We start from the raw sequence: 25,384 nt of genomic DNA on the forward strand, positions 1-25,384 counted from the left end.
TAATGGAATGCAAGTTTTTTTTCTCTATTGCAAGGCTCCTCATTCTTATCCCAGTTTCTTCAATTTTCACCTCTAATAATAAGAGTGAGAATTTCGTACTTTCTGAATTGTGATCGTCAGATTTGCTGACTTTGCTAACTTCCATCCTTTCTCTTACTCACTGTGCAAACATATAAATCTTCCCAACAACCATTACCCCAGTCTCGCACTTTTCCCTGACCTCTCTCGCCTGATAAAAACCTCATCCACAAGACCCATGTCTCCTTTCACCCCATTCCCAACAAACTCTCCAGCTTCCCTTCCTGCTTCCCATGTTAACCGATGTTCTTAAAGATTCTTTTCTTTGGGTAATGTTTCAATCTGTTATCAGCCTTATCAACCAACCAGTTCTTGATGCCTCCAAGCTTGCAACCTGCTGCCCTGTCTTCCAGCAAAACACAAAGTGCCTGAGGAACAGTGTTTACATAAAGGTTGGTGGGTGTATGGAACGAGCTGCCAGATGAGGTAGTTGAGGCAGGGATTATCACAACGTTTAAGATATAGTTAGACAGGTACAGGATAGAATAGGTTTAGAAGGATACGGGCCAAATGCAGGCAGGTGAAACGAGTGTAGATGTGACATGTTGGTCAGCCTGGGCAAGTTGGACCGAAGGGCCTGTTTCCTGGCTGTATGACTATCTCAGTGGGTCAGGCGGTAATTGACAAATGACATTTTCGGGTCAGGACCCTTCTTCAGACTCAATCTACCCACCTCCCTTCCTCTACTTCCCTTTCATCTCCAAAGTAGTAGAATGTGTTGCAGTATCCTAATTTACCCAGAATGATCTGGTTGTATTCCCTAATTAGTTTTTCTGCCTTGCGCAATAACAAAGCAGTCCTAATCAAATTGCAGATGATATCCTATTATGATGAAGATCCTTCCTTGTAATTGCTTGAGATTTTGATGCCAAACAAAATATATCCTCTTCCAAAACCTGTCCTTTGTTATGCCGTTGGTGATATTGTAGAGCCTGGAGCTTTTCTTATCTCTTCCAGTTATATCAAACAAACTCCAACAATGCCTATTTTTTCTCGCCCCTTCACTGCGATCTCCAGTATCTTCCAAGAATATCCCTGGGCTTCATTACTGATCTATAAACTGCTTCTTTGCAACAACATCCATAAGCAGTTCCTCAATTTAAGGATAGATGCTGTTGATACCCCATCCTTGCTCCTCTGCTAACTCCCCAGACTCCTCCACTGTCTGAATTATACTGGATGTTAAACTTCACAATGGAAGTTCAAATCCATTGTTTTCATTACATTTCCTCTCTGCCAAACACCTGAAGGTAAACCAGATTGTTTACAACTTAATGACCGCAGAGATGGCGGCGCCTAACGGCAGCGGCTGACTAGCAGTCTGTCCGTCTTTTTTTTTCCTTTTTTTGTTGTGTGTCGGTGTTGGGATGGTTTTTATATATATTTTTTTGGTTGTGTATGTGTGGGAGGGGGTGGTGGTGTGGGTGGGTGTGGGGGGGGGGGGGGGAACTTTTCTCTTCCTCACGGCGCGGGGTGCGGCTCGGCTGCGGGGCCTAACATCCCCCGGTGCGGCTTGGCCGCTGGACTTTACATCGCCCGGTGCGGCTTGGCCGCTGGACTTAACAGTGCCCGGTGCAGCTCGGCTGCGGGGCTTAACATCGCCCGGTGCAGCTCGGCTGCGGGGCTTAACACCGCCCGGTGCAACTCGGCTGCGGGGCTTAACATCGCCCGGTGCAGCTCGGCTGCGGGGCTTAACACCGCCCGGTGCAGCTTGGCTGCGGGGCTTAACACCGCCCGGTGCAACTCGGCTGCGGGGCTTAACACCGCCCGGTGCAGCTCGGCTGCGGGGCTTAACACCGCCTGGTGCAACTCGGCTGCGGGACTTAACATCGCCCGGTGCAGCTCGGCTGCGGGGCTTTACATCGCTGGTGCGGCTCGGCTGCAGGACTTAACATCGCCCGGTGCGGCTCGGCCGCGGGGCTTTACATCACCCGGTGCGGCTCGGCTGCGGGACTTTTCACCGCTGGTGCGGCTCGGCTGCGGGACTTGACATCGCCCGGTGCGGCTCGACCACGGGACTTAGCTGCGCAAGGCTTGGTCGCGGGCCTTTCATCGCCCGGTTCGGCCGCGAGACGTTTCAGCGCCCGGTGCGGGGACTGTGCGGGTCGATCGGGGACGAGCTGTCTGTCCGTGGGCGTGGGGAAGAGAGTGGAAGTTTTGTTGCCTCCATCACAGTGAGGGGGTGTTTGGAGTCACTGTGATGGACGTTTGTGTTGGGGTTATGTGTCTTGTGTTCTTTTTTTTTTTCTTTCTATGACTGCTATGTAGTTTCGTTCGGTACTTCGGTACCGAACGACAAATAAAGCTCTGTTATACCTGTTATAAATCTCAGACCTTGCATCTGTACCATCACCAAGACCATCTTAATCTGCTCTGTGGCATCAGCCAAATTTGTTTATGTCTCATAATCTCAATTATGCCTACTTTAACTCAAACCTGGTTGGTGCCCATTGCACAGTCCTTGCTTCCATTGTCTCCTTCATCTACCTTCACTTCCTGACCTGAGCAGACTCCCAATAAAACAATACCTTGATTTTAAAATCTTGATTTCTGCTTTTATATCTCTCCATAGATTTTGGAGGACCATAGATCATTAATTAACTGTAAACTAGAACAGAGATGAAGGAGTTTATTGGTGGGATATTAAAGGCAATTTGACTTTGGATTTTTATTGCAATATATATTGCTGTAGACAACGGCTGACAGGACAAAACAGAGGGAGATGGAGTTAATTATAGGAGACTATATTAAATCTGAATAAGACAAATAGGAATAGTTTTTCAATGGTGACAAATTAGGTGCTGTGAAGAAAAAGGATTCTTGTTCTTTGGCATTTGCTTGTGCTTGGGATGAAGAATGAGCTGCATCTGCTCTGATTCTGTGGGTTGTGTGGTGCTAATGGAACCAATATGGAAGCTGCAATCTCTAGTGCAGGTGGAGCAGCAGATGACTGATGGAGTGGGCGGATGAGTAGTTTGTGAGGTGGTGCGCCCTTTCTGCTGCTTTTCCAGGGCATCTGTGTCTTCACAATACATTAATTTGAAGTTCTACAAGTATCTCCAACATCTTTTGTACACTTTGAGCAGTCGTGTGGCAGAGATTCACAAGACTCAGCAAGGCAATGTGCCACAGCCAAACAAGGACGGAGCCCGTGGCTTGCCCACAGCCAGGTGTGGCACCAGGCCTGGTTCGCCACCGCGAATGAAGGACCCGGTGGGCCGCTGCCTGAAGGGGAAGCTCAGAAGCTGCCGAGCTTGGCCCCAAAGACTGGAGTCGAGGAGGAGGGAGCTACTGGCAATGATGAACATGAGGTGTGGGCTAGCACGAGAGGGTATTGCCTCCAGCGCCTTCTAGGTTGTCTGCAGGAAGCATCCCCAGGACATAGGCGGTCAGGCGAGGAGAGGAACGTTGGTTCACCGGCCGAGCCGATCGAAGGTAGCAGAGGAGGCCCTGCAGCAGCCTGGGACTTACCTGGAGCATGTGGATCACACTGTGGACTTTGGAATTTTTCTTATTCCTTTTTGTAAATGGTACCAAAATATGGCAACCGTGCATATGAGAGCTATGCAAAAAAGGAACTTCACTGTGCAGTGCATAGGTGACAATAAAGAACCATAATCCATTGATTGAACCATTGGATGTTGCTTTTTCTCAAGGAAACTTTGAGCATTTCTTTCAAGCTTTATCTTCCTAGAAATCCCTTTCATGTGATTTTCGGGAGCCGAGTATGGGGACACTTCTGAGGGGATTAAACTTTGTATAAAACTCCAGCACAGAATGGCTAACCTCGCATTGAGAAAGTTTCAGAATGAATGCTTTCGATAAGAACATTTGACATCAAATGTTTTCTTCCTTAAAAGAAGGAACTATTGATCTTGTGTTTTCCTAAATGCATATGCCATTGGAGCAGAAGTATGCTATTCGGTCCATCGAGTCTTTTCCACCACTATCATCTACCTTGACACCTAGCAACGCAACATGTAAGATTAAAATGAATAAATATTTGGCAATTTTCCTTTTAAAGATAATGTAATAATAAAATACAAATTGAAACCTCTTGCATTTCACACTATAACGTTGTCTTGAAAAAATAAAGATCACCACATGAGGGCAGCAAAAATATAAATTACATTGTCGAGGAAACAAATCCCTTCAATATACCGACACTTTTAAAATCAATTTTCCTTTTATAAAATGATTTAAAATTTTTTTACAAGAAACTTTTTGTCAGAATGTATTAAAAAGGTAAATGTCAGACAGTATCTCAGCATAAATGTTATGCTTGGGAAAAATGCAAAAAAAATGAACATTGAATTCTCCAATTGTAGGTATCCTCTACACCCCCTCCCCCTCCCTTTTCCTTCTGAGTTCTTGGTGCTGTAAATATTGCGACAGCTTTATTTTTTTCAAAGATCTTTTTTAGTAAAATAAAAATCTAAACTTGCCTCTCTCTCTCTTTCAACACTAGGGATTTTCTTCCTCGAGGTCCAGGCATAGTGACTAGACGCCCTCTGGTTTTGCAACTGGTTAATTCCACTACAGGTAATATATTCCACTGAATATTAGTTTTTTTTGTTGTCAAGTTCAAGATTGTTACCAGACGCAATAAAATAATTGCAAGCAGGCTAGATTTTGTCTCCCTATTGCTCATCAAGCAAATCTCTGCAAGCTGGTCAGCATGTGGAGAGAGATGTATTGCAGACCACCAGAACTGGTAAAAGATAAAGCTTTTATCTTTAATCACGGCACAGTGGCATGCGGCACGGTGGCGCAGCGGTAGAGTTGCTGCCTTACAGCGAATGCAGCGCCGGAGACTCAGGTTCGATCCTGACTACGGGCGCCGTCTGTACGGAGTTTGTACGTTCTCCCCGTGACTGCGTGGGTTTTCTCCGAGATCTTCGGTTTCCTCCCACACCAAAGACGTACAGGTATGTAGGTTAATTGACTGGGTAAATGTAAAAATTATCCCTAGTGGGTGTCGGTTAGTGTGCGGGGATCGCTGGGCGGCGCGGACTCGGTGGGCCGAAGGGCCTGTTTCCTCTCTGTATCTCTAAATCTGAAGCTGATAGAGCTGCTGCTTCACAGCACCCGGGCAGAACCCATGTTTGATCCTGATCTCGGTGTAAAGTTTGCATGTTCTCCTTGTGACCATGTGGGTTTCCTCTGGGTGTTCTGGTTTACGGACAGGATACGAAAGTGGGATAGCATCGGTGTGGACTCGATGGGCCGAAATTACTGCGGTATCCCTCAATCAACTCAGCTGCAGCCAATGGTTTGTGAAAGGGTGGAAAGCAAATGAGATTAAAGGACAAAATTATCTTCAGGAACTGATTGAGACAGCATTAACACTCTTTGCTTAGAGTTTGTTCCACATCTTTAGTTCTATGAGGCAGAGTGGGGTTCAATTGTTAATTTACAATTAAAATGCCCATTCTGTATTCATATAATAATAATAATAATAATATTCATTTATTGTCATTGCAACGAGTACAACGAAATTAAAAAAATAGCCAATCCTGACGGTGCGTACAAACATATATGCAATAAATGCAAAAACAAATAAATACAATTATATTAAGTACAAGATTTTTTAACGGTGTTGCCTAGTGCAAAGGTAGTGTTCAGTTCTCGTATGGCCCTGGGGTAAAAACTGTTCTTAAGTCTGTTTGTTCGGGATTTGATCGACCTGAAACGTCGACCAGAGGGCAGATGAACAAACAGACGGTGGCCGGGGTGGGATGGAGCTTTTATTATTTTGCCTGCTCTACTGAGGCAGCGTAGGCTGAACAGGTGCTCCAGGGAGGGCAGTGAGCAGCCGATGATCTTCTGGGCCGTTGTGATGACCCTCTGAAGGGCCTTCCTGTCCTTTTCTGAGCAGCTGGCATACCATGTGGTTATACAGTATGCCAGCACACTCTCGATGTATATTCACTAAAATATTTTGATATTGTCGTCTTCACTTGAAGAGCAATTTATATAACTTGTACAAAACACAAAGTATTGGAGTAACCCAGTGGGCCAGGCAGCATCTGTGGAAGAATGATTAGCAACTTTTTGGGTCCCTTCTTGAGTCTGAAGAAGGGTATCATCGCCTATCACTACCTTCACAGATGCTGCCTGACCTGTTGAGTTATTGCCACATTTTGTGTTTTCCTCAACATTCTGGCATCTGCAGATTTTCGCTGAACTATGCAAAAAAGAAATTTGGCTACACCTAGGTATAGGTGACAATAAAGTTTGGTTTATTATTGTTACGTACACTGATGTACAATGAAAAGCTTTTGTTGTGTGCTACACATGATTACAATCAAACCGTCTGCAGTATACAGATAAAAGGTACAACATCAAGTCCGATTAAAGTTAGTTCAAAGGTCTCCAATGAGATAGATGGGAGGTCAGGATCGCACCCCAGCTGGTGATAGGGCAATTCAGTTGCCTGATAATAGCTGGGAAGAGACTATCCCTGAATCAACATGTTAAAGGTCGTTTTCTCTAGATAGACAGCAATGCAACAAAGTTAGTGGTAAAACAATAAAGTCTTTATTACGCCGGGCGGGAGTGGGGAGATCAGCACCGGGTGTCCTCAGATACCCAAGCTCACCTCGTGTCCCAATCTCCGTCCAGTCCCGGTCACTCTGCAGCCTCTTACTCAGTCGTTGGTTGACGGTTCCAGTGAGATCCTGCCGACCACGCCAATGTTAAAGTTCATTTTCTCTAGACAGTCAACAATGCAACAAAGTTAGTGGTAAAACAGTAAAGTCTTTATTACGCCAGGCGGGAGAGTGGGACACGAGGTGAGCTTGGGTATCTGAGGACACCCGGTGCTGATCTCCCCACTCCCGCCTGGCGTAATAAAGACTTTACTGTTTTACCACTAACTTTGTTGCATTGTTGTCTGTCTAGAGAAAACGAACTTTAACAAACAGGTATGCGTTTTCACACTTCTGTACCTCTTGCCAGATGGGAGAGAGGAGCCGAGGGAGTGCCAAGATGAGAATGATCCTTGATTATGCTGGTGACCTTGCCGAGGCAGCATGAAATGTAGATGGAGTCAATGAACCATCATTGTATCTCTCTTATATAACCAGAAAATATGTTTTGCTATTAACTATATTTCAATTTTGTTATAGAATATGCTGAATTCCTACATTGTAAAGGAAAAAGGTTTACAGATTTTGAAGAAGTGTGCCGTGAAATTAAAGTAGAAACGGACAGAGCAACTGGAACAAACAGAGGGATTTCATCAATACCCATTAACCTGAGAATCTACTCGCCAAATGGTGTGTAGAAAGATGAAGCAGAACTTTTTTCCCCATGTACATTAAGATGACTGCTCACTGATTCCATACGACACTTCTGTACAAACGAATACATTTGGGGGAGATCTTGCCATTTGTAAGGGAAGTGCTAATTTCTAAGATGGTGGTTAGTTTATCTTGGTTCTCAAACAAGTTATAATGTTCTACCAAGTTATGATTTCATGGGTTTCATAACTTTATAGAACAGTGATGTGAAATAATGCAAATTGTATCAACTAAAAAGATGTGGAACTCTTAACTGATGAAAATTAGGCACAAAATGCTGGAGTAACTCAACAGGTCATCCATGTCTGGAGAACATGGATAGGTGATGATTCGGGTCAGTCTGAAGAAGGGTTCCGACCCGAAACATCACCTATCCATGTTCCCAAGAAATGCTGCCTGACCCACTGAGTTACTCCAGCACGTTATGTCTATCTTGGGTATAAACAAGCATCTGCAGTTCCTTTTTATTACAACTAACGATATAGATCTTAAACAAGGGAATCTTAGTCCTGCTGTTGCATTAAGGAGAACAATAACAGTTATTGATCCTCCTGTTTTGTTTTTACAGTGCTAAACTTGACCCTAATTGATTTACCTGGCATCACAAAAGTGCCAGTAGGAGATCAACCAGCAGATATCGAGTACCAAATCAGGGACATGATAATGCAATTCATCAGTCGTGAAAACTGTCTTATTCTGGCTGTGACACCAGCTAACACAGACTTGGCCAATTCAGATGCACTAAAGTTAGCGAAAGACGTTGATCCCCAAGGTAAGGGATTTTTTTCCCCACCCGTACTGCTTAACTTTTAACATTTAGCTTGCCTAGCAATCATTCTTTTTATAAATAGACTTTTAGTTTAGCATAGAGTTACAGCGCGGAAACAGGCCCTTGCCCGCACCGACAAGCGATCCCCGCACATTAACACTATCCTACACACACTAGGGATAATTTACACTTGTACCAAACCAATTAACCTACATACCTGTATGTCTTTGGAGTTTGGGAGCAAACTGAAGATCTCGGAGAAACCCCACGCGGTCACAGGGAGAACGTACAGACTCCGTACAGGCATTACTTGTAGTCAGGATGGAACCCAGGTCTCCGGTGCTGCAAGCGCTGTAAGGCAGCAACTCTACCGCTGGGCCACCCTTTAAACTTTAAAAACTTTAAAAAACTTTTAATTTTTTGATAGTGATACAGGGATCATACTTCTAAACACAAAACACAAAGGTCACTGCAGAATGTGTTGCCTTCTCTAGTTTCATATTTTTTGTGTCAGTAATATTTTGCTTTAATTTTATGCATGTCTCCAGTCAATTGTAATTTTGTTTGGCAGTGTTTGTGGAATTTGGAGGGTAAGGTCTTATGGAGGAGAATAAAAATGTCCTTCCAAAAGTAACGCTTATCATAAATTTCCTTTAACATCAAACTATTTTAATGTAATTGAATAATTCTGAGATCCCTTACCTTTATTTCAATAGGTATACTCAAGTCTTGACTCACTTTCTTCAAGTACAGCCAGGGCACTTGCATGGGCCCCAGCTTTGGCTGTCTTTTTGAGAGAACACTCTTTGTTCCAAACATACCCCAGCACCGTCCTCAACTCGTTCTCTGCTGCATTGACGGTTGCATTACGCCTGCATCCATGCAGAACTCATGGACTTAATCAACTTTACTATTAACTTCCACCCTGCCCTCAAATTCACTTGGACTATCTCTGTCACCTTTCTCCCCTTTCTCGATCTCTCTGTCTCCATCACGGGACAGATTATCGACTGACATCCATTATAAACCCACTGACCTCCACAATAACCTTAAACACTTTCTCCCACTCTGCCTCTTGCGTGGACTCTCAATTTCTCTGTCTCTGTCACATCGGCACCTAAGATGAGGCTTTCCGTTTAGAAGGTCCGAGATGTCCTCTTTCTTTAGTTCATATGGATTCCCCTCCTGCTGTTGCGGACGGAGCCTTCACATGTGTCTTCTCTGTGTCCCACAGTTCTGCTCTCATTCCCCCTCTCCCTAGACAGAACAAGGATAGAGCTCCCTTGGTCCTCACCTTTCACCCCAACAGCCTTTGCATCCAAAATGTAATTCCCTGACATTTCTGCCACTCTCAACATGATTCCACCACCAGTCACATTTTCAAGTCCTCACCCCTTTTCACTTTCCGTAGAGAAAGTTCTCCTAGTTCTCTCCGCAACTCCTTGGTTCACTGATCTCTTCCCACGCAAACCACCGCCTCCCCAGGTACTTCCCCAGCAACTGCAGGAGATATAAAACCTATCAGTACACCTCCTCTTTTGATTCCATCCTGGGATCCTAGCATCCCTTCCATGTGAGATAGAGGTTCACTTGTACCTCTTCCAAGCACACATGAACAAAGTAAAATCAATTTGCCGTCTGAAAGAACACAGTGCTGAAGTAACTCAGAGGGTCAGGCAGCGTCCCTGGAGGACATGGATAGATGACATTTCAGGTCGGGACCCTTCTTCAGACTGCAGACATCAGACCCAGTCTGAAGAAGAGTCCTGACCCGAAATGCCGCCTATCCATGTCCTCCAGAGATGCTGCCTGACCCGCTGAGTTATTCCAGCACTTTGTGTTCTATGCAAGATTCCAACATCTGCAGTTCCTTGTGCCTCCATTTTCCTGCTGTCTGAAAACTGTACTTTAATGAATTACTCATTTAATAATATTCCATCTGGTTTGGACAGGTTTGCGAACAATTGGTGTGATTACCAAGCTGGATCTAATGGATGAAGGCACAGATGCCAGGAATGTTTTGGAGAACAAGCTGCTACCTCTTCGCAGAGGTACTGCACAATAATGGGCCACTGTATCTGCTGCTTAATCTCCAGAGTACTGGATATCTAAAGTGACATCAGTTTCATTAGCTTGAGGATAAGTGTAGTACATTCCAAAACAAATTTTCTTCAACAGTACAGCTGCTAAGATGACAGTCACCGTGGGCAGCCACGGTGGCGCAGCGGTAGTGTTGCTGCCTTACAGTACTTGTGGCGCCGGATAACTGGGTTCGATCCCGATTACGGGTGCTGTCTGTGCGGAGTTTGTACGTTCTCCCCATGACCGCGTGGGTTTTCTCTGAGATCTTCAGTTTCCTCCCACACTCCAAAGACGCACAGGTTAATTGGCTTGTTGTATGTGTAAATTTTCCGTCGTGTGTGCAGGATGGTGTTAATGTGCAGGGATCGCTGGCCTTTGCGGACTGGTCGGTGTGGGCTGAAGGGCCTGTTTCCGCGCTGTATCTCTAAACTAAACTAAAAAACAAAATATTATTTGATTAAAGAAATTAAGCTGTATCTGCCCATGCCAATATAGCACCATTGAGATCACTTACAAAACATTTCAAACCGGCTCACAGCCTATCAGTCCTAAACAATCTTGTGTGGAATTCTCTGTTCGTTGGATGCTTTCAAGAGAGAGCTGGATAGAGCTCTTAAGGATAGCGGAGTGAGGGGGTATGGGGAGAAGGCAGGAACGGGGTACTGATTGAGAGTGATCAGCCATGATCGCATTGAATGGCGGTGCTGGCTCGAAGGGCTGAATGGCCTACTCCTGCACCTATTGTCTATTGTCTATTGTCTAATCACATGCCAATAATTTATAAAATGTGCTTTTCAACAAATTGGTGGTACATCATGGTGGTGAAGGCATAAAGATATCCAGATCAGCACTAAAATCACAAAGACATTGAAAACTATAGACCAAGTACTGGTAAATGCGATCAGTATAAATGGATAATTGATGGCCAGCATTGAAACAATGGGCAAAAGGGCCTGTTGCTATGCTGTATGACTCTATGGTTGTACCAGAGCTCACAATGTGCCATACTGTACGTCTGTGACATTCAGATGTTGATTTCTTAATCATCATAAAAGAAAGCCTTATCAATGCCTCTACGTATTTAGATTGAGTAGTTTCTGTATGTCTTGAATTTCATTTGTATGGTAGACAGTGTATTGACGTTGCATTGTGGCTTGGTTGGGCAACTCGAACGGCCAGGAACAAAGGAGATTACAGAGACAGGAGGAGAACACTGCCGGTCCATCACAGGTACTGACAACCCTACTATTGAAGGCGCTCCTATCTATAGGAGGCGCTGCTTCAAAAGGCAGCCAGCATCATTAAGGACCCACCTCTCTTCCAGCTTTCTTCCTGCCCCCCCATAAAAGTCTAAAGAAGGGTCCCGACCTGAAACGTCACCTATCCATGTTATCCAGAAATACTGCCTGACCCTGACTCTGTCTTCTTTTGTAAGCCAGCATCTGCAGCTCCTTGTTTCTACAATCCTTTTAGATCCTGCTGGATGTCTCAAAGAGTTCTAATGCTGACTTGTTAGCTTTACCCTTTTGGTGTAAAGGAATCTTCCTTTTGTTGTGAAAGGAATAAATTAGAACAAGCAACTTGAGTTAAAAACGACTGAGATTGTTATAAAAATGCAGATTCACTAGAGGAAACCTTATGCACTTACCAGAGTGAATTTGTCCTAAGCTTTTAAAGTGTCATCTTCACTACTTTTTCAAATGGAACCACATCTGGCCAATAAAGACTGATCTTGCTTAGTTTAGAGATTCAGCATGGAAACAGGCCCTTCAGTCCACCGAGTCTGCGCTGACCAGCCATTCTATCCTACACACGAGGGACAATTTACCAAAGCCAATTTACCCAACAAACCCACACATCGTTGGAATGTGGGAGGAAACTGGAGCACCCAGAGAAAACTCGCATGGTCACAGGGAGAATGTACAGCCTCGATACAAACTGCACCCATTGTCAAGATCGAACCTAGGTCTCTGACGCTGTGAGGCAGCAACTCTATCGCTGCACTACTGTGCTGCGCTCCTTTGGGGAAAAAAAAGCATGTATTTATATAGCACCATTTAGATCACTTACAAAACATTTGTTTGGCTCACAGCCTATCAGTCCTAAACAATCACATGGCAGCCATTTTGTACACATGAAGTCTCAACAAGCTGCATTGTTACAGTTAAAAATAGATGGTCTGTTTATATGTTTGGAAATGATAATTGAAGGATAAATATTGGCCAGGATCTGGAGATCACATTATATCTCAAGAATAAATGTTATCCCTAAAGCACATGATAAAGAACCATGACAATTTGCATTTCTAATTTCATGACTGTTAGGATACATTGGTATTGTCAACAGAAGCCAGAAAGATATTGAAGGGAAGAAGGACATTAAAGCAGCACTTATAGCAGAAAGAAAATTTTTCCTTTCTCAACTAGCGTATAAACACATGGCAGAACATATGGGAACTCCATATCTCCAGAAGATCCTCAATGAGGTGAGAATTAATGTTTGGATGTCATTTTGGATTGTGATAATGGTTTGGTTTGCATAAGTCTTGTTTGTAAATGCAATCCACTGTGCATATCTGCCAAAATATTTGATACTGTTTCTTTTAATTTTAACAATGAAGTGAATTAATTACCAGTATTATGAATCTTCAATTGATTTCACTGAGAATCGATGAAAATATGTATGATCTCGACCCTCATTCACTGATGAGTCTTGAGGTGACTCCATAATTATGTCCTAGTTATACAGATCCATCCATCAAAATTACAGATGTGTCCCTGTACAGACTGTATTAGACAATAGGTGCAGGAGGAGGCCATTCGGCCCTTAGAGCCAGCACTGCCATTCAATGTGATCATGGCTGATCATTCTCAATCAGTACCCCGTTCCTGCCTTCTCCCCATACCCCCTGACTCCGCTATCCTTAAGAGCTCTTTCTAGCTCTCTCTTGAATGAATTCAGAGAATTGGCCTCCACTGCCTTCTGAGGCAGAGAATTCCACAGATTCACAACTCTCTGACTGAAAAAGTTTTTCCTCACCTCAGTTCTAAATGGCCTACCCCTTATTCTTAAACTGTGGCCCCTTGTTCTGGACTCCCCCAACATTGCGAACATGTTTCCTGCCTCTAACGTGTCCAACCCCTTAATAATCTTATACGTATACGATATTGGGAAAGCTGTCCACAGGTTAAGGTTTCTTTTACTTTTTTTCTTTTCCATTTTGAAGGCAAAGAGTTTATTTTCAAAGCTGATTCTCTCTTTGCTGCCTTTAACAGCACTTGTGCCTGCGCTTTCCTTGTTCATGACTACTACAGGTGTTTTTTGACATATGCCTTCATTGTGTTTTTACAACTTTTCCTTTGACCACCATAGGATCTCTGGTAATGAATGAACTGGAAGCGTGAAACTCATTTGGGGAGATGAGAGTTGTCCAGTGGAGTTCATCTCTGAGAATCATTGTATTAATGCTGATGCTCTTGGCTTTGGCTTTCATCTTCCAACTTAGGGCAGAGGAGGATTTTAAAGCAGCATCATTAGTCATGGCTGACTAGGTTCTTCAGGTGACACTGGTAAAATCACCTATTTCACATTGTTAAAAAAGGAATAGAGATGATAATTGAGCTGCATACCTGAATCAGACTGACTGTCCACATACCAAAAGAGACGATATTGCAATGGATGTGTTTGAAACGCTTTTAATCCAAAAATCCATCATTCAGTCTATATTCATCATTTTGTCTATATCTTGGTTTTGTTCCATGGATCATGGTCAGAGAAGATGTGCTGAATTTGTTTCCCAAAGGAGGCACAAATGCACTGGATCCCGTGCTGTGTGTCTCGAAGTTGTGGCTGCAGAGATAAGTCAAGTCAAGTCAAGTCAAGTCAATTTTATTTGTATAGCACATTTAAAAACAACCCACGTTGACCAAAGTGCTGCACATCTGATTAGCAAAAAAAAAAGAAAAAGAAGAAAGAAAAAAAATAATAAAAAAAATAGTGGCAGGCAGCCAAACACAACGGCGCGGCCATCTTGAACAAAATGTTTAACTAAAGCAGAATGGTGTCCCGCGGCCGAGCCGCGCCGGGCGATGGAAGGCCCCGCGGAAGAGACCTAAAAAAGAAAGATTTCCCCCACCCACACCCCCCCCCACATACCCACCCACCCTCACCACCCCCCCCCACCCCCACCCCCCCCCCCACATACACAACCAAAACAAAACACCCCACCACCAACACACAAACAAAAAGGACAAAGGACAAACAGACTGCCAGCGAGAGCAAATACTGCACTGTGAAGCAATTGTTCCTGCGTCAGCCCTTGATGGTGAATTGTGCAGAGTTGTTTCGCTTCGCAATGTAGAAACAAGGAACTGCAGATGCTGGTTAATGCACATAAGGACACAAAGTGCTGGAGTAACTCAGCAGGTCAGGCAGCATCTCCGGAGAACATGGATAGGTGACGTTTAGGGTCAAGACCCCTTCTCTTAATGGTGAATTAAAATTCCATACTTGGGTTGGTTTGTGCAAGGAGATGTATCATAATATGTCACTTGTTGGGTTCAAGCATGGCAAAATTATTAGTGTGTTGGTGGTCAACGATAAATATCCTGGAAATTTTGACCTTGAATATAGGCTTGAAGATTAAAGATTCCACCTTGTTCACTTTTTTTCAATCAGTTCTTGCAGGAGCATATTCTAATAAGATAGGATAATTAGAAAATGGAGAGCAAGGTTAAAATGATTATATCCCCTTGACCCCATTTGGGGTGATGAAGGTGATCTTTGAATTATTGTGACAAATGCTACATGATCTGATCATATAGAAGCCTCCGATCATCTTTATTAAATTTCCTTCATACCGATTTAGAAACCTTTAATGCCTGTGACAGATCTGGATGTTCATTTAAAATCTGATTTGTCCTTTTATTTTTTTTTAATGCTAGCCTACCAATAATTTTCACAGGCATATGCAGCTTTTCTTTATCTATCATCCGATCAATTTGGCTGAATTTAATCCTGGTGCAGAAAGATGGAAATGTCATGCATTATGTAGTTTTTCAGTTCAGTATTTACTTTTGTGGCCATGTTGAACAATTATATCTTTGTTTGACATGTTTAGCTTGAATTTCATTGCAGCATTGTTGTTCTAGAATTCTAACGGAAGAGCAATAAATTCATTGCACCTCTGCTTGATTGTGTAATCTGTTATAATTTGTTAATGCTTCAATAGGGTTTTGAATGTTCATTGTCTTTTATTTTGCAGCAACTGACAAACCACATTCGGGAGACACTCCCATTGCTGCGAGACAAGCTGCGGAGGCAGTTATCATCTTTAGAAAAAGAGGTGGAAGAGTTTAAAGACTGCCGACCTGATGACCCTGCCATAACAGCCAAAGCTCTCTTGCTGTATGTTATGCGCTCTCAACTTATTAAACATCTTTGTTTGAAGTATAATGTGGATTGTCTGGGTAAATTCTGCGAACTAGTTGTGTCATGTTAGCTTGCATCTGCACGCTTTCAAAACAGTAGAAACGGGGAAATTCAATTCAATGAAATTCATTGCAAATTCGATTTAATGATACTTTATTGACACATGTACGGTACAGTGAAATTCTTTGTTTTTTGCATACAAACAGCAGGAACTGCAGATGCTGGTCAATACACAAAAGGACAAAGTGCTGGAGTAACTCATCGGGTCAGGCAGCATTACAGGAGAACATGGATAGGTGATGTTTCGGGTTGAGACCTTCTTCAGTCTGAAGAAAGATCATGACCAAAAACTTCACATATGAGTTGTTCAAGTATTTTGTGTCCTCTTTCACAACTGTATATTTTAAATGGAATATTGATTACTTCTCCAAAATAATAAAGAACAAAATTTATTATTGCAGACGAATTTCAACATAAACTTGTTTTCTCCCAAGTTTTCATTTATTTCCTTAAGATAGAGAAGAGTGGTACATAGGCAGGCAATATGTTTTTATTAGCCAAGACTGTTTGGAAGCACGGTGGTTCAGCGGTAGAGTTGCTACCTTCCAGCGCCAGAGACCTGGGTTCAATCCTGATTACGGGTACTGTCTGTATGGATTTTATACGTTCTCCCCGTGACTGCGTGGGTTTTCCCCGGGTGTTCTGGTTTCCTTCTATGACATACAGGTTTGTAGGTAATTGACCGGTAAAGATTGTAGATTGTCCCTAATATGTCGGATAGTGGTGTATGGGGATTGCTGGTTGATGTGAACTCGGTGGGCAAAAGGGCCTGTTTCTGTGCTGCATCTCTAAACTAAACTAAACTTTTAAAAATGTGAAAGGTGTGCCATAGACTCGTAAGTAATTATTATCTACCAATCATAAGTTATTTTCTCCCTTTCTTACAATCAGGATGGTAAAACAGTTTTCTGCGGATTTTGACAAGAAAATTGAAGGATCGGGCAATCAAGTGGATACGGTAGAATTATCAGGTGGAGCAAGGATCAACAAAGTTTTCCATGAACGATTTCCTTCTGAACTGGTGAAGGTATAACTTGCCAATCTCATTCTACTTATGTTATTGCAATGAAACCATCAAAAAAGTAAAATATTGAAGTAATCAGTGGATTTGTGGGCCTTGAGTCATATAACATTGAAATCTCCTGAAAGTCATAAAACTGTAGAGATATACAGCATTGAAAACTGTCTATACTGTCTTCTAGCTAGAATAAGTAAACATTTATCCCTCTCTAATACATTGTGTGATAGCCTTGAATCTTGGCATCAAAACTTACCTATCCCAGGTCCCAGAAATCTCTCTAAACAAAGAAACATTTTCAAAAATGATTAACAGTAATTTATTTAGTTGTAATATACTGTGAAGAGAAGAATATTAAGTGTAACAACTTAAAAATGTTGGCACAGGGAACTGCTAATGCTGGTTTACAAAGAAAAAGACACAAAGTGCTGGAGTAACTCAGCGGGTCAGGCAGCGTCTCTGGAGAACATTGATAGTTGCCATTTCGGGATAGCTGAAGAAGGTTCCCGACCCAAAATATCTCCTATCCAAATTCTCCAGAACTGTGTGCCTTTTTTTAAACTTAAAAACGTATTTGATTCCAAATCTTTAATCATCAGCAAATGTTTATGTTGCCAAAAATCATTAAACTGCTTATATTTGTAATAATGGACCACTGGATACCCGGCTGTGTAATCATCGAGAAATTGATGAATGACAGTAAATGCATGTCCTGTCACTATTTATTTTAAGATAGCAGTGTGAATAGTGTAAAAAAAACCCATGTTAGACATTACCTGTCATAGTAATAGTAATTTGCTGCTCAAAGGCTTAGGAAGCTCAGATCGAGAGACTTCATTCTTAAGTTACTAGTTTCTGTAGTTTGTTAAATCATGTGCAAACAGATACGTTATATAATAACTGCAATGTCAAGCATTCAATCGTGCCTCAATGTCGCAGTTTCTTCTGGTGTGAGGACAATCAATTAATTTATTTTTAATTTCTGTAGATGGAGTTTGATGAAAAAGAGCTACGACGAGAAATTAGCTTCGCTATTAAGAATATCCATGGTATCAGGCGAGTTGCTTTCAAAGAGTGATTTTGATCTTTCTGTTTAACTTGTAATACAGAAGAAAATGAAAATTGTGCATTTATACTACAAGACATCCTTTGCATGCTTACTGCTGCTTTAATATCAGTGCTTTGAGCCTGTAACACATAACTAAGTAATCATGTTGCAGTATTAGCATTGTAAATAAAATAAATCAACTATTTTGATTTATTTCACTTATCGAACGTTTTGCCATCATCACAGTTGTAGAACGCGAGTAAAATAATTCCACTGTTCGTATCCTTGTATCCCTTCGTTATCACCTCTTCCCCAGCCAACAATGGGCCATTGTGGGCTCCACCCTTGGTAATCTGTTTTCAGCCCTGCTTTGTTCTAGCCTTTTCTTGCCTCCAGTTCCCTCCCATCTACTTTTAGTTTGAAGAAGGGTCCCGACCCGAAATGTCACCCATCCTTTTTCTCCAGAGATGCTGCCTGTCCCGCTGAGTTTCTCTTGCACTTTATGTCTATCTTCGACAATAATTCATGCCTTTCATTCATTGCAGCTCTTTTTGTTTGGTATTTGGTTCCAAAGTCTTCAAATCAAGTATTCCTAAAATAACCATCTGTTGGGCTGTTGTCTTTACTGTGTGTTGGATGTCTTAACTTGCAGAAAGGGACACTCTATATTTAGGTTAATTTACTTCAAGGCTTGCTTGCCATGTTAGGTTTATTTATATATAATTTTTGTTTTTGAGAGTACCATATGCATTCTCTTGCAGTTGGAACTAAGTAATTACAGTATACAATTTTAATTCTTTAACTCTGGAATGCCAAAATTCCATTATTTAGTTTAAAAATGTACATATTTGAGTGCATATTTGATTGATAAAATACATCTCGATGCTCCTGAGCACATCATCAGTGATGTAGCCTGGGGTAGTTGGGTGTTCGGGTCTTGCAACATCAGACCGGGCGACCCAGCTGTGGGTGATCAGACCACGGCATTCAGTCCTCCTCATGGACCTCCTCTCCTGATCAACAGAGCCATCTCCAGGCTTTCTCCGCTGCCTCTGTGGTGTTCTTGATGACTCTTTTCCTCTCCATTCTGGTGATGCTCAGTGCACTTAAGGCTTTGTAGAGCTTTGTAAACCTCTACAGCCAACCTCGATGGGCATACGCCTTGCCTAATTTAAATGTGGCCGTTTAGATTACATAACTAGGAAAATTTGAAATATGGGCTACAGTTTAGTTTCATTGCCAATATTTGAAACTTTTAAACTTTTTTGAAATTGCCTAAACAAAGGTCTCGTCCCAAAACGTCACCTATCCATGTTCTCCAGAGATGCTGTCTTCCCGCTGAGTTACTCCAGCATTTTGTTTCCTCCTTTGAAACTGTTAAGGCCAGCTCAGTAATTTGCAGACAGATGCAGTAAACAACCTCACCCCATTTATTTTCAAATGATAAGTAGATAAAAACTATTTACCAACTTATTAAATGTAAAAACTAAGATATTCTCTGCATGGTAGTTGCATAGTTTTCTTAAAGTTAGGATCACACAGTATATGTCAAACGTTACTGGTAGAAGGCAGGACAATGGGGTTGAGAGGGAAAGGTAGATCAGCCATGATTGATGGTGGAATAGACCCGTTGGGCCGAATGGCCTGATTCTGCTCCAATAACTTATGAACTTGTGTGTACCTTCTTTATAAATAAACTTTTCCGATGATAGTGCTTATCTAATTGATTGCTCATCTAAGTAATTATTCAAACAAAGTTGAATTATGTTTGAACGATAATTTTTCTTCTTTATTAAACAATATTAAATAGTTCAAAATATATTTGTGTGGAAAATACTGAATATTTTACTCGGAAATTAACAGCAGATGCTGGTACTAATCGAAGGTATCACAAAAAGCTGGAGTAACTCAGCAAGTCAGGCAGCATCTCAGGAGAGAAGGAATGGGTGACGTTTCGGGTCGAGACCCTTCTTCAGACTGATGTCGGGAGGGGGCGGGACAAAGAAAGGATGTAGTTGGAGACAGGAAAGTGGGAGAACTGGGAGGGGAAGGAGAGGGACAGAGGAGCTATCTAAAGTTAGAGAAATCAATGTTCATACCGCTGGGGTGTAAGCTGCCCAAGCGAAATGTGAGAATATTTTACTGTGATGCATGCAGATTTATTTTCTCGGTGCGGTCTTTATCAAGAATGATGTTTTGTCTTGCCTTTAATGTCTTCAGGCCAGGTTTGTTTACGCCCGATATGGCTTTTGAAACTATTGTGAAGAAACAGATAGTGAAACTCAAGGAGCCTTGCCTGAAGTGCGTGAATCTGGTTATTCAAGAATTAATACATACCATTAGACAGTGCAGTCACAAGGTAAACTACTTAACTTTTATTTGTTTCCACACAGAGTGATAAAAGTACTAACATCCATTGAAATCCACATCCTCGACAGTACAGTAATTTAGGTTTAGAGTTTGCAATAAATTTGCCACTGATTTCGTTTATTGCACTTCCTTTGGCAATGAATGTCTCTTCAAACTGTACAAAATAATGCCCAACTAATAGTACATGTCAGTTTGCTATAATTTAAGATTTTCCCTTATGCTCTCTGGTGTCATATTAATATTTTGTGTGTTAATTGCTTTAACTCATCTGGTTACATTTTACAACTTTGCATTTACTTAGTGCAAAGTAAGATAGTTACTTTAGATGTAGATAGTAATCTGATATGCCATTAGCAGAAATAGTTAGGTAGTCTTTTTTTTTTATCAAGAGGGAAATTTATCACAACTGCCTGCATTAAACTTGTTCAATGTAAATAATTTTATATGATTTATATGAATAAAACACAATAAATTAAAATGCAAAAGAAAGATCCTTTTTTTTTTCATTCTGGAGCTTATGAGTTTAAATTATGCTTTCTTTTATTCGTTTAGGTTTAAGTTTAGGTTTATTATTGTCACATGTACCGAGGTTCAGTGAAAAGCTTTGTTTTACATGCTATTCAATCAGATCAGATAATACAATAATAGTTGCAATCAAGCCAGACTCGGGTACAATAGGTAAAGCGAAGCAAAAGATAGAGTGCAGAATATAGTTCTCGGCATAGTAGGGCAACAGTTCCAGAGACATCCAATGTCCGCAATGGGGTAGAGGTGAATCAGGCAGTGCTCTAGCTTATGGAAGGTCTGTTCAGAAGCTCAATAACAAAGGGGAAGAAGGTATTCCCGAGTCTGGTGGTGCGCGCTTTCAAGCTTCTGTACCTTCTGCCCGACAGGAGCGGGGAGAAGAAGGAATGACCGGGGTGGGAAAGGTCGTTGATTATGTTGACTGCTTTCCCGAGGCATCGTGAAGTATAGATGGGTGCATAGCTGTCAGACCCAACATTTATAACCTATTCCTAACTTTCCTTAAGAAGATGGCAGTGCAGTGTCATTTTAAATCACTACCCTGATGTAGTAGTATGGTGACAACTGAATTACTTTGCCACGCCTTATCAGTGGGAAGTTGGGAGTCACCCACATTGCTGTGGTGCTGAAGACACGTATAAATTAGACTGATTAAGGAGCACGGATTTCATGCAACGAAGAATCTCATAATTCATTGTCATTGAGGCTAGTTTTCTTTATAATTCAGTTCATTTCATTGAATGTAATTTCCACAGCCATCATGATGGTGTTTGAACTCTCATCCCTTAGATGTTGGTCCAAGTCACTGGAATACTCGTCTGATAATTTAACCACTGTACCACCACTGTGTTCTATCATTAAATTAATTAGGCACATTGTTACAAATTGCATTTACAAAGCATCTTCAACAGAAAAAAATGTTTCACAAAAAACGTAACTGTACATTGAACTTGAGAATAGATAGGACAGCTTCTGCCTCAGAGCTCCAGCAGTTTGGGTTCAATCATGGCATCCACTGCTGTCTGTGTGGAGTTTGTATGTTCCCCCTGTTTCTCACAGATGCTCCAGTTTCCTCTTCCATCACATTGGCCTGTGAGTTGGTAGATTAATTAGCCCAAGTGTAAATTACCTTCAGTGTGTTGGTGAGTGGTAGAATCTGTGGGGGTGTTGAGATGAATAAAATGGGGTTAAATGAGAATAAAATGTAAGTGGGTTCTTGATGGTCAGCATGTATTTAGAGTAAGGGCCTATTTCCATACTGTGTGGCTGAATGAAGAAGAGGAAACTAACAACATAGAACTTAGAATATGGAACGTAAAACTAATCTCTACCTGCACATGATCCATATCCCTCCATTCCCTGCATATCCACTTGCCTGTCTAAAAGCCTCCTAAATGCCACTTTCGTATCCGCCTTCACCACCACCTCTTACAGAACGCTCCAGGCTCACCACCATCTGTGAAAAAAAAACTTACCCTGCACATCTCTAATCTTTCCTCCCCTCTCCTTAATGCTGTGTCCTCTAATCTGATATTTTCACCCTGGGGAAAAGGTTAGATTGTCTACCCTACCTATGCCCCTCATAGTTTTATATACTTCAGTCAAGTCTCCCCTCAACCTCCGGCGTTTCAGAAAAAATAATCCTTTCCTAGACAACACCCTTTAATCCAGGCATTATTCTGATAAACCACTTCATCACCATTTCCGAAGTCTCCATATTCTTCCTGTCATGGTGCGACCAGAACTCCACGTAGTTCTCCAAATGCAGCCTAACCAAACTCCGATAAAGCTGCATTGTGAATTCATGATTCCTATACTCAATTTCCCTATCGATGAAGGCAAACGTACCATACACCTTCTTTATCGCTTGGTTGATGAATTTTAACGGTACTGTCAAAACAAGACGTGAAAATGGAAGAACGATGAAAAATGATCATCTAATCAATCTACCGGTGAGTGACGCATTCAGTGTCATGGAACCCAGGAAGCAACAAATGCCTTTGGAAGAAAGGCAAGGTTAGCAAAGCATCTCCTCCATAATTTAATTTTCTGTTCTTGAAAGAATAAAATCAAAGCCACCAAAAGAATGATTTTTTGCACACAAAAATGAACAGAATAAAAATGAAATTAAAATACCTATTTGAAATCGGATACAAGGACTATGTTTAGATCATCACCCTTACTAATCAACATTAGAGAGTGTGAGGTGTTGCCTTTTGGGATGTCTAACAAGGGCAGAACCTACGCAGTGAATGGTAGGCTTCTGGGGAGTGTTATAGATCAGAGGGATCCAGGAGTGCAGGTGCATGATTCCTTGAAGGTCGAGTCGCAGGTAGATATGGTGGTCAAAAAGGCTTTTGGCACATTGGCCTTCATCAGTCAGAGTATAAGTATAGAGGTTGGGAGGTCATGTTGCATTTGTATACAACGTTGGTGATTCTGCATTTAGAGTATTGTGTTCAGTTCCAGGCACCATGTTATAAGGAAGATATTGTCAAGCTTGAAAGGGTTCAGAGAAGATTTACGAGGATGCTGTCAGGAGTAGAGGGTGTGAGCTATAGGGAGAGGTTGAGTAGGCTGGTTCTCTATTCTTTGGAGCACAGGAGGACGAGGGGTGATGTTATAGAGGTGTACAAAATCATGAGAGGAATAGATTGGATAGATGCACAATCTCTGGCCCAGAGTAGGGGTATTGAGGACCAGAGGACATAGGTTTAATGTGAAGAGGAAAAGATTTAATAGGAATCTGAGGGGTACTTTTCCACATAAAGGGTGGCGGGTGTATGGAACAAGCTGCCATAGGAGGTAGTTGACTATCCCAACGCTTAAGAAACAGTTAGACAGGTACATGGATAGGACAAGTTTGGAGGGATATGGACCAAACGCAGGCAGGTGGAACTGGTGTCGCTGGGACATGTTGACCGGTGTGGGCAAGTTGGGCCGAATGGCCTGGTTCCACACTGTATTACTCTATGACTCTATCTGCAATAATTAGAAATTATACAAGCGATCATAACATGACATTAAACATAATAATAATCTCAGAACACAATGGTTTCGCACTTTTATGTTAAAGTCTTTATTTTCTAATAATTTCAGAAAATAATTCTGGAAATGTGAAATGGAAGGCTTAGGGGATGATATGAATCCAAATACGAATTAGGAGTTGCATTACTCTACTGCTATGACTCTAGGAGTTCATTAATGTTTAGGTTTATTATTGTCATGTATACTGAAGGCACTGAAAAACTTTGATTTGCATTCCAATCAGAACTAATAAGTGCATAGTAAGACATAGGAGCAGAATTAGGCCATTCGGCCCATCGAGTCTGCTCTGCCATTTGATCATGGCGGACCTAGTTTTTCCTTCTCAACCCCATTCTCCTGCCTTCTCCCTGTAACCTTTGACACCCTTACTAATAGCAACCTATCAATCTCTGCTTTAAAAACAATACTGTATATCAATACAACTAAGTCAAACTCAAGGGAAATATGTAGAGCAAAGGGGAAGAGGGGAATATGTCACCAACTACAAGTTGCTACCCTAACATATAATTCAAGCGCAGACTGGGCGGTCATTTCGCTGAACACCCAGGCTCGGACCATCTTGGCCTACCCGATCTCCCAGTTGCCAACCATTTTAACTCTCCTTCCCATTCCCAACTGACCTTTCTGTCCTGGGCTTGGATAATCTTTGCCAAAGATCATTGCAAAATGCAATCTGTCTCTCCCTCCAGAAACAAGAAATGAATCTGATTTTTGTTTAGTGGGTAAACTGGCATAAGGAGCTGACAGTTGAATCTTGTATTCAGCATTCTTGCCAATAATGTGTCCTCCTGACCTATTCGACACTTAAAGCAGAGTTTTCTGTAAATTCGCTTTGTACTTCACTGTCAGAAGCCACACAAATTGGAGGAACAGCACCTCATATTTTGCTTGGGCAGCTTACAATCCAGCGTTATGAATATTGATTTCTTTAATTTCAAGTAACCCCTGCATCCCCTCCCTCTCCCCCTCCCCCACCCTAGTCATCCTACTAGTTCCACTGTTAGCATCCCTGTATCTCTGCATTATCACTTCTCCACCCAATAATGGTCGTCCTTGGTCGTCTATTGCCGGCCCTGATTTGCCTGGCTTTTCCCTACCTCCAACCCCCACCTCCCCTCAACTTTAAGTTTGAAGGAAGGCATCCGACCTAAAATACCACCCATCCTTTTTATCCAGAGATGTTGCCTGGCTCGCTGAGTTACTCCAGCATTTTGTGTCTTTCAGAGGTTTTATCTGTTGTTTGATCGTGCTAGTGCACTGTTTTCTTGTCTTACACTGCATGCCATGAAACTTCATGTATGAAACAGCAGCTCATCCTAAGGCTGTGCATCATGCACCATTCTGCGTTTAAAGTTGAATTTAATATAGAAAATAGGTGCAGGAGGAGGAACCGAATGACAATAAAGTTCTGTACAAAGGTGCAGGAGGAGGCCATTTTGCCCTTCGAACCAGAGCCAGCAATATTAACTTTAAAATATTGATTTTGCCTCTCACATTCACCTCTCCTCTTGTCTCGTCTTTTTTTTTAAACATCTTTACTTCCTTTTTGCCTTCATCATCATTTCCTTTGTTCTTTAATCTCCCTCTCCCACTCTACAAGAGACAAGCTGGAAAGGGTACAGAGAAGCTTTACGAGGATGTTGTCAGGACTA

General features: G+C 42.0%; 1 protein-coding gene across 6 annotated transcripts in view; it reads left to right on the forward strand.

Annotated features, from left to right (window-relative positions):
* Positions 1-25,384, forward strand: part of LOC144597955 (dynamin-2-like) — a 148,676-nt gene that overhangs the window by 21,807 nt on the left and 101,485 nt on the right. For 5 of the 6 annotated variants that reach the window (XR_013547810.1, XM_078407797.1, XM_078407793.1 and 2 more), the window contains exons 2-10: positions 4,547-4,620; positions 7,209-7,358; positions 7,951-8,154; positions 10,104-10,202; positions 12,558-12,718; positions 15,497-15,639; positions 16,615-16,750; positions 17,730-17,797; positions 20,010-20,148. Coding sequence is in view for 5 of the 6 variants with exons in the window: in XM_078407797.1 (XP_078263923.1) it covers positions 4,547-4,620; positions 7,209-7,358; positions 7,951-8,154; positions 10,104-10,202; positions 12,558-12,718; positions 15,497-15,639; positions 16,615-16,750; positions 17,730-17,797; positions 20,010-20,148 (1,174 nt within the window). In the remaining variant the exon portion in view is untranslated. The remainder of the gene's footprint in view (positions 1-4,546; positions 4,621-7,208; positions 7,359-7,950; positions 8,155-10,103; positions 10,203-12,557; positions 12,719-15,496; positions 15,640-16,614; positions 16,751-17,729; positions 17,798-20,009; positions 20,149-25,384) is intronic. The other variant, XM_078407794.1, reaches the window with a different exon arrangement.

This window comes from Rhinoraja longicauda, chromosome 11, assembly GCF_053455715.1.
Source record: "Rhinoraja longicauda isolate Sanriku21f chromosome 11, sRhiLon1.1, whole genome shotgun sequence".
In the NCBI taxonomy this organism is placed as follows: Eukaryota; Metazoa; Chordata; class Chondrichthyes; order Rajiformes; family Arhynchobatidae; genus Rhinoraja; species Rhinoraja longicauda.